Source organism: Haliotis cracherodii, unplaced genomic scaffold, assembly GCF_022045235.1.
Source record: "Haliotis cracherodii isolate W230 unplaced genomic scaffold, xgHalCrac1.p SCAF_5, whole genome shotgun sequence".
NCBI lineage: Eukaryota > Metazoa > Mollusca > Gastropoda > Lepetellida > Haliotidae > Haliotis > Haliotis cracherodii.
In genome coordinates, this window is record NW_027266308.1 from 65,361,020 (window position 1) to 65,371,267 (window position 10,248).

The 10,248-nt window shown below is 40.0% G+C and overlaps 1 protein-coding gene across 1 annotated transcript; it reads left to right on the top strand.

The window, feature by feature from the left end:
- Positions 1 to 9,160: 9,160 nt before the first annotated feature.
- On the top strand, positions 9,161 to 10,183 carry LOC139443834 (protein FAM186A-like). The gene has a single exon (XM_071224737.1). It carries the CDS (start codon positions 9,161 to 9,163, stop codon positions 10,181 to 10,183), a length of 1,023 nt encoding a protein of 340 aa, XP_071080838.1.
- The last annotated feature ends 65 nt before the right edge of the window (positions 10,184 to 10,248 follow it).

Consider the following 10,248-nt stretch of genomic DNA (forward strand, 5'->3'; position numbering starts at 1 on the left):
GAGTAGTTTGGGAAGAATAGGGTAAGGGTGGAATTGTGGGTGGAGTAGTTTTGGGCAGAATAGGGTAAGGGTGGAATTGTGGGTGGAGTAGTTTGTGCAGAATAGGGTAAAGGTGGAATTGTGGGTGGAGTAGTTTGTGCAGAATAGGGTAAGTGGGGAATTGTGGGTGGAGTAGTTTGTGCAGAATAGGGTAAGGGTGGAATTGTGGGTGGAGTAGTTTGGGCAGAATAGGGTAAGGGTGGAATTGTGGGTGGAGTAGTTTGGAGAGAACAGGGTAAGGGCGAAATTGTGGATGGAGTAGTTTGGGCAGAATAGGGTAAGGGTGGAATTGTGGGTGGAGTAGTTTGGGAAGAATAGGATAAGGATGAAATTTTGGGTGGAGTAGTTTGTGCAGAATAGGGTAAGTGGGGAATTGTGGGTGGAGTAGTTTGGGAGGAATAGGGTAAAGGTGGAATTGTGGGTGGAGTAGTTTGGGCAGAATAGGGTAAGGGTGAAATTGTGGGTGGAGTAGTTTGGGCAGAATAGGGTTAAGGGTGGAATTGTGGGTGGAGTAGTTTGGGAGGAATAGGGTAAGGGTGGAATTGTGGGTGGAGTAGTTTGGGCAGAATAGGGTAAGGGTGAAATTGTGGGTGGAGTAGTTTGTGCAGAATAGGGTAAGGGTGGAATTGTGGGTGGAGTAGTTTGGAGAGAACAGGGTAAGGGTGAAATTGTGGATGGAGTAGTTTGGGCAGAATAGGGTAAGGGTGGAATTGTGGGTGGAGTAGTTTGGGAAGAATAGGATAAGGATGAAATTGTGGGTGGAGTAGTTTGGGCAGAATAGGGTAAGGGTGGAATTGTGGGTGGAGTAGTTTGGGCAGAATAGGGTAAGGGTGGAATTGTGGGTGGAGTAGTTTGGGCAGAATAGGGTAAAGGTGGAATTGTGGGTGGAGTAGTTTGGGCAGAATAGGGTAAGGGTGAAATTGTGGGAGGAGTAGTTTGGGCAGAATAGGGTAAGGGTGGAATTGTGGGTGGAGTAGTTTGTGCAGAATAGGGTAAGGGTGGAATTGTGGGTGGAGTAGTTTGGGCAGAATAGGGTAAAGGTGGAATTGTGGGAGGAGTAGTTTGGGCAGAATAGGGTAAGGGTGGAATTGTGGGTGGAGTAGTTTGGGTTGGATGAGGTAAGGGTGGAATCCGGGGTGGGGATGGGGTAAAGCTAGAAGGAATATATTAGGATCTGCCTCTCCAGCCTGACTTAAAATGATAACTAACATCACCATTGTTATAATGACAATATCTTTTGAAATTAAATATGGACCGCTTCCATCCACCTTCATATGGGAAGGCACACACCATGCCATTATGTCTTGGCACGATTCTTTAACTGTCTGCAATTCAGTGTACAGTACTGAAATCAAAATAATCGCATCTAACAGCCCATATTGTTGTTTCAAATAGAACATTAGTTAATCAATTATAAAAATGATAACATCTTTACTGATGGAAGGCGAAAATAGATATATAAGAGCCATACGGTTGTGTGATTAAATGCACTAAACTCCTCCATTGCATTGATTAGAGCTAATACTACCATGTTTACAACCCCATGATGTACTGCGGAGTATGTGTTCATCGTCTTCAACAAAGGCAGTTCGATATATTGTAGGACATAAAAGCAAATTGAAAACATAATGAGAAGCGACGAGGCTAAATCGTCGCACAAAAGCGATGTATTTTAGAGCTTTATAACAGCAATTCATCTTTGGACAATACTAAACTATAAAACGGAGAATGAATGGCAATTACACAGAATTAAAAACACAATGACGAGTATTTTTCTGAATGCGATATTTTTTCTTGTCTGATCGTGGATGTAGATTATTTTAAAGGCTGGGTTTTTCTTATGAAATTGGATACACTGGATATTTACTTTCTCATTTACTTTAAGCAAAGACATGTAAAACTACGAAAATTCAGAATTTGAAAATTTAATGTATGCGGGTTTCATTAAAGAGTATCCATGGCGTATATTTTTTATAATCCCATCGCTGTTGAATACATTTGTCGATTTTAACAAAGAAACGCCTTTCAACTGTTAGATTTGGAGATAAACCTGCTATGTTTTTAAATTTGTGTAAGTTTAAAATGAAGATTAGAAAAGTACACACACACACATAATATAGTCGGAATCGTTCAATTAACTCCGATTTCTTATGGATATATCGCATTTATCTGTCTTGTCAAATAACATGAGTATCTCATGAGGTACGGACAAAGTTGAGATCAATAATTGCATTTTCTCACTAAATACGTTTGGAAAGAGAACCATCAACTCTAACGTCGCCTACATACTATTTTTCAAATGTATACAATTTGTCAATTTGTTATATGTCATGCCATCTATTTCGGAAATTAATGACATTGAAATTGATTTTAATTATCAAGTTATACATTTCTGACACCTGGTATTTTGACTGATATTCACATAATCTTCATCGCTATTTTGCCTTTTTACGCCTAAAGGAATCTTTGCAGGCGATTCTCTTGCGTGGACGTTTCATATTGTTTGGACCCTTTGTTAACTTTGTCAGAATCGCAGTATGTCATTTGCATTCTATGTTCGACATCATATCGGCGACTCTTTTAATACATAATCAATGAATATGATCGCGTTTATTCATGGCATGTACATCAAGAATGAGTGAGTGAGTTGGGTTTAACGCCGCTTTGAACAGTATTCCATTCACATCACGGCGTGTCAGTCTGATGTGGGAGGAAAGACTGAAGTGATGCATGTGATGAATGTACCCTGTTAGTGAAAATTCAGAAATTTAAAACTTAATGTCTACGGGTTTCATTAAAATGTATCCATGGCGTTGATTTTTATAATATGCCAATGCCATCATCCCCCGGGGTATGTATTGTTTAATTGTGTGTGTTCTGATATAGGTTTCATCATGTTTGATCAAATGTGACCTAAAGCCTGCGCAGTGTGCCAGAGAGTGACAACAACATTTGATAATGTGCCGATACATGGGTCTAATGTGATTACCATTCTAACATGTATCGATGGCTGGCTGTCGATATATCGATGTATTCTCACGCACGTTTTCGTGTGAAAAGCAGTGCTAATTTTGAAGTATTTTATTATTTTCACCAATCAGAATGAAGAATTCTTTAGCGTCCTGGTTGAGTTTCATTTTCACCATACATACACAAAGAAATCTGCCCCGTGAAAACAATCTAGAATATTACTTCACATCTTGCAAAATTTACATTTACATACAATTATTGTTCAAATATGGTAAGAACGTGAAGATCCGGGTTAGAAAAGGTCTTCAGCAACCCATGCTTGCCATAAAAGGCGGCCATGCTTGTCGAAAGAGGCAACTAACGGGATCGGGTGGTCAGGCTCGCTGACTTGGTTGATGCATGTCATCGATCCCAGTTGCGTGGAACGATGCTCATGATGTCAGTCACTGGACTGTCTGGTCAAGTCTCGAATATTTACAGACCGCCGTCATATAGCTTGAATGTTGCTGAGGGCGGCGTTAAACAACATACAAACAAACATTAAAAGAGACAAAAGTCTTCGCATATTCATAAGAAACCTCTGCCAAACCAAAAGCAGACAGCGTATCCTGCCGCATCGCTGGCACCCGTCACAAACACGTGCAAAGGCAAGACAGCTGTTCACGACGCGGGAACATATGGAACAAGTCAAAATAAGGAATTGCATCAGACATAATTTTTGTCACTGATTCGTCAAAATTGGACTATCCTCCACATATCTATTATAAAACAGTGCGAAAACTTTGCTAAGGCCATGAATGTTGCAACCTTGATCAAACAAATTTTGAGCAAAAGTCGAATGACGCTCTGTGAAATCTTGGCAGAAAGAACATGTTCGATTGTACCTCAAACGGTGTGGAGCTAATGCATAGATCTAAATATGAAACAGATGTGGCATTCTCACTTGTCTCCATTATTTCTAGTCCAGGTCAGTAAATCCGCAGAAGGGAACTAGCTATTTGATGGTTATTTGACGATAGCGGATCATCGGGATGCCTAAAGTTCAAGTCAAACGTTTTGGCAAAATTATCTTGTTTTAAGGGAAGCACAGTTAGTGCCCATGGGGATGTCACTCATTGCTTAACGTTGAGACAAGTATTTGGGGGTACATTTGCTAGACCCAGCAATGCATCTCTCTTTTTTTACGGATTTTTATGGAGCTTTGGAATCCAGTACAAGAGAGGAATGAACACGCCTTCAGGTTTTAGAGGCAAGTGAACAGTTTGATGGCACTGATGTATGGTTTGGGCATATTTCTTCTATAGAAATGTATTCAGATATTTCGTCTATATGTAATAACACACAAATCAAAGAAATTCTTCATAACCCGAACTTCTATTTGAATAAAACTACACCCTACCGCCTGAACACGTGCCTGACTAAAGGGATTTTACGAGCGCTTCCATTACCTGTACCTAGTGACGACTGACACACTGGTATTGATCGATTTATGTTAAAATCACGGAAACGTCTAACAAAGACAATTTACTGGTAATCCAGGACAAGTCGAACCAACTCACGAAATGCGTTTGAGACAAGAAGACGGTGCACACAATGTGGGCAAACATGTTTGGTTTGATACAGGTAGAGAGGATGTACGCATATTCCTTATTGCTCCCTGTGGTAAGAAAAAGTATTCGATTTTTACAGCAAATGAATTCCCTTCATTGTAATGACACTTCTCAATTGTTCCCAAGCATATATCCATCGTACTACTTGTTCACCCGCTACCCCTTTCTTTACGATGATACGCGCCATTTAGTGGACCTCATACATTGTCATACGGGTTTGATTGTTAGGTCAGTTATATGGCAGTATATTTTGTTTGGCAATGATTGTTATCGTGTTACATTGTTTCTGGTTGAGATTCGGTAGACGCTATGTGCATTGTGTTTGGAGAGTGATCAGGCGTCAGGAAGTTACAATATTTAGATACTAATGTAGTGTGTAAGCTTCCGGTTCAGTATACCGCGGACGGTCGATGTGGTAGAAACATATAACATATGGAAAGTTCTGTAATGTTCCAGTGCTGCTATACTGATGAGGGCAGGGTATGGAAACTTCCAGGTGTCTCTCATGCATTTCGTCGCTTTGGAACCAGCTTTCAGGTGAGGATCGCTCATCGTCCCCGATTCTCTTCTCGGAAGCTTGGCCACTGTCGCCTTTGGGTGAATAAATATTATTATTTCTGACTTTTGTTATCACCAATGTATTTGGGTATTTGATGCCGACCACTGACATCGTATTATATATTGCTATTGAATATTGTACTACCACTCTATTGTTAGCTGCCATTGTAATTGCTGTGCAGTAATTTGTATTGATTTGTAAACCTAGTTAATTTAGCAATACATTCGTTGATTGTATACAACTTGTTGGTTGTTTGTTGGTTTCACATACATTTAGTGCAAGGATCGGTATTTTCCAGATTAATGGAGTTTGAACATGTTTTCGATATTATCAAGGGACTTAAATAGCATATATTATTGAAGCAAAATTTCCCCTATGCGATAAAATAATAACATATTAGCTACGTCTTGTCTAGCAATTTATGATAATATGCTATTATGTTTCAGCAATGAATTCCTTGTATCCCGACATGGAGGGAAGTGTGTTTCTTAGTGGGAGAAAAATTACTTATTCCCCGCCACGAACAAGACAGGCTTCATGTGGATTTCTGATCAGGACTATAAATCCTTTATATCCCAACAATGAAAGTGACGTGACATAGCACAAGTTAACCTCAGCTCAATCGAAAAGCTGTTTTCTATCAATTTTAAATGTGTTTCAATTCCTTCACAATATTAGATTAAAACATGTCGGTAAGATAAACTCGGTGTAGTAGTATCTACCGGGGTACATGGGGTTTTACACCACTCGGTTAGGTTTAGGCCACTCGCATAATACCCCATGTACCCCTCGTCATCCTGCCACAACTTATAATGTATCTCGCCTTGAATACACCTAGGAGGGAAATAAATTTCTCAGCAGGAGAACCAATTCATTATACCCCACCACAAACAAGACAGGCTGTACGTGGATTTCTAAGAGGCAAAATATACCCCTTATTCTCCGTTTCGAAGCAAAAAGCCGCACGCTTTGTCCGAGTCACTCTGCACTCTAATCACTACCATGCAAGGGATGGGGACAGCGGTTTAAGACCAACAGTTCGTAATACAGAGACAGTGAGTGAGTGAGTGAGTATGGTTTTACGCCGCTTTTAGCAATATTCCAGCAATATCACGGCGGGGGACACCAGAAATAAACTTCACACATTGTACCCACATGAGGAATCGAACCCGGGTCTTGGGCGTAACCAGTGAACGCTTTAACCACAAGGCTACCCAACCGCCTCTATTTACAATGCATTTACAGTTATAATTGATTATAACTATTGGTTTGTCAGCACCAATGTATTTTCACTATTATGGCAACCGTTGAACCTGTCACTCTGACCTTCCTCACAGACAGCTGACACGGTATAAATGAATTACTGTACAAAGCGGAGTAAAATCAAAGTCAAGCCCTCGCGTTACCAAATAAATGACATAACAACAGCACTTAGATATTTCTCGGGAAGTAAAAAAGGCATTTGTCACAAATGTTTTCAAATAATACTCGAATGAGAGGGGAGATCACGCCTTTGACTGACATTTAATCCAATAAATATAGTTATCTAATTTAAAAGTATATATCTACAAACTAAAAAGTGAAATCTAAATGTAACTCTAAACAATGCTTATTTCCAGCTGAAGCAGTCTGGACTTGCAAAATCATTCTAGGCTTGAGTTGGACTCAATTTTAATTTATTCTCTAGGGTTTGTGATACAGACTAAATAGCCCTGCCAAAGCTGTACATTCCAAATGGTGTTGTTTGTTTGGATGAGTTAATGTTTGTTTGTAATGGTTAAACATTCTCTGGAACAGAATCAATTCGGTTTCAAGCGGGATCTGCCTTTTATGTTTCATAGTTATCTACAACAAACTCTCATACTGAAAATGTTTGCTTTGTGTCAACTGTAAATATCCTATGTTAAGTTTCTGCTTACTTTGATCTTCTGATCAAACTGTAAATAAGGAGCCCGCGCATGTTGCCATGCTCTTCCAGACAGCAAAATAATTTTAGAGAGGCGGTTATGTAAACCACAGATGCTGCGTCTTCTGGTAGAATTGACATGCTCTTTGGTGTAAGCTCTGGTGATAACACCTAAACACTTGGTTTATGCATGTACTTGGTATGGAATTAGAGGTATGGTAATGCGGGGGAGAGCGTGTGTGCGTCCGTTTACTATTGGGTTGTGATTGTTGTTTAATGATGGGGTATAGGAGTGTAGATTGTTGGTTGTTTGGTGATGGGGTTGTGATTGTTAGGTGTTTGGTGATGGGGTGTTGGGGCGTTGATTGTTGAGTGTTTGGTGTTGATCGTGAGGTGTTTGGCGATGGGGCGTTGGGGTGTTGATTGTTGAGTGTTTGGTGTTGATTGTTAAGAGTTTGGTGATGGGGTGTTGATTGTTGGGTATTTAGTAAAAGGGTGTAGGGGTGTTGATTGTTGAGTATTTAGTGATGGGGTGTTGGAGTGTTGATTGTTTGGTGATGGGTTGTTGATTGTGAGGTGTTTGGTGATGGGTCGTTGGGGTGTTGATTGTTAAGTGTTTGGTGTTGGGTGTTGATTGTTGGGTATTTAGTAAAGGGGTGTAGGGGTGTTGATTGTTGAGTGTTTGGTGATGCGGTGTTGATTGTTAGGTGTTGGGTGATAGGATGTTGAATGTTGCGTGTTTTGTGTTGATTGTTGGATGTTTGGTGACTGGGTGTCGATTGTTAAGTGTTTGGGTTTGGCTCCTCTTCCACGAGAGCACAGTTGTGGATCAGCGTCTTTTCGTTCAGAGAAAACAAATTGCAAATTGACGAGTACTAATGACGCTTCTCTCAATTTAAAGTGAAAGTGATATTAACACCCCTAACAAAATCTTAGCGACAATTTATAGAAATTTATTACAAAACACCATGATAAGATTAAAATGAGGACATCAGGGACCCGTTCAACAAAGCGATCTGAGCGATAAAATTATCGTAACTCAATACGTCAACACACGCTTACGATAGTCTTATCTAAAATCGCTTTGCGACCTGCATGACCTGTCCTGACATGTGGTCCTGCACTAACTAAACTTGTACAAAGTTCCGACCGTGCACAACTCAATTTTCTATTATATAAGTCCAAAATATACCCACTGGCAAAAGAACACTGATATTTTTTTTGTGAAATTGAAAACGAATTGTTTGTTAAATTTGATCATGTCTATTCAACCATCACTCATTCCAGCAATTGTTTGGAAAAAGGTATCCGTGTCCGGGTAATTTTGAGTGAAAAAAGATAAAAAATACAGTTTTTAAATCAAATTATATTTTGAAAAATAAAACCACGTAGAACCATTCTTTGTGGTCTGCCTAAGCGTCAGTACAGTTATATCTCTTTGATATAATGTCGCTACCTTCAGATATTTTTAACTGAAAATCAAACATATGATAAAATCAACTGAGAGATATATTTTTTTGACCGATTGTTTATGTCGATTGTTTCCCGAGAATTTTTTACGACACCTGACAAAACAACGACAAAGACGACAATATTCAATCTGTTCACTCCCTTGAATCATATATTCCAGAGCCTTGGGCTAAAACAGATAAGACGCATTGTATTGTGATCAATACCATTGTAATTGTATGCAAAGGAATGATCACTTACTAATTCTTTTTAACTATCCAATAAAGCCGAGGCTATTTTTACGATAACATCAACAATACCTTCACATTATAAGCTATATCATCTTGTAATGAGAAAGACACTCCTGGTGACATTTCTAATGTTGATCAATTTCTCATTATCAATGTTCCTAATCGATCTTGTATTGATAAATTCGAAGGCCACAGAGGGTATGTAAACACATGTGCGATATTACATATGATAGAAGCTTTGATCAAGGCTCAATCAGGCTTTTGATCAAGTCCTTCCCAAGCCAATGTCCTCTTAATGAAAATACACGTCGATACAAAGGCATTGCATTTTGAGACCATGTAGGTTTAGTCACTTCGTGTGATGCCCTAGGGCTCAATGACAATGCACCAGTGTAACATTCTTCAGGCGCCAATGGCAGTGTATCAGTGTAACATTCTTCAGGCGCCAATGACAGTGTATCAGTGTAACATTCTTCAGGCGCCAATGACAGTGTATCAGTGTAACATTCTTCAGGCGCCAATGACAATGCACCAGTGTAATATTCTTCAGGCGCCAATGACAGTGTATCAGTGTAACATTTTTCAGGCGCCAATGACAGTGTATCAGTGTAACATTCTTCAGGCGCCAATGACAGTGTATCAGTGTAACACTTTTCAGGCGCCAATGACAATGCACCAGTGCAACATTCTTCAGGCGCCAATGACAGTATATCAGTGTAACATTCTTCAGGCGCCAATGACAATGCACCAGTGTAACATTCTTCAGGCGCCAATGACAGTGTATCAGTGTAACATTCTTCAGGCGCCAATGACAATGCACCAGTGTAACATTCTTCAGGCGCCAATAACAGTGTATCAGTGTAACATTCTTCAGGCGCCAATGACAGTGTATCAGTGTAACATTCTTCAGGCGCCAATGACAGTGTATCAGTGTAACATTCTTCAGGCGCCAATGACAATGCACCAGTGCAACATTCTTCAGGCGCCAATGACAGTGTATCAGTGTAACACTTTTCAGGCGCCAATGACAATGCACCAGTGCAACATTCTTCAGGCGCCAATGACAGTATATCAGTGTAACATTCTTCAGGCGCCAATGACAATGCACCAGTGTAACATTCTTCAGGCGCCAATAACAGTGTATCAGTGTAACATTCTTCAGGCGCCAATGACAGTGTATCAGTGTAACATTCTTCAGGCGCCAATGACAGTGTATCAGTGTAACATTCTTCAGGCGCCAATGACAATGCACCAGTGTAACATTCTTCAGGCGCCAATGACAGTGTATCAGTGTAACATTCTTCAGGCGCCAATGACAGTATATCAGTGTAACATTCTTCAGGCGCCAATGACAATGCACCAGTGTAACATTCTTCAGGCGCCAATGACAGTGTATTAGTGTTACATTTTTCAGGCGCCAATGACAGTGTATCAGTGTAACATTCTTCAGGCGCCAATGACAGT

What these genes read in the sequence shown, in the direction of transcription:
- LOC139443834 (XM_071224737.1), top strand. Translation starts at nt 9,161, where the DNA reads ATGACAATGCACCAGTGTAACATTCTTCAGGCGCCAATGGCAGTGTAT.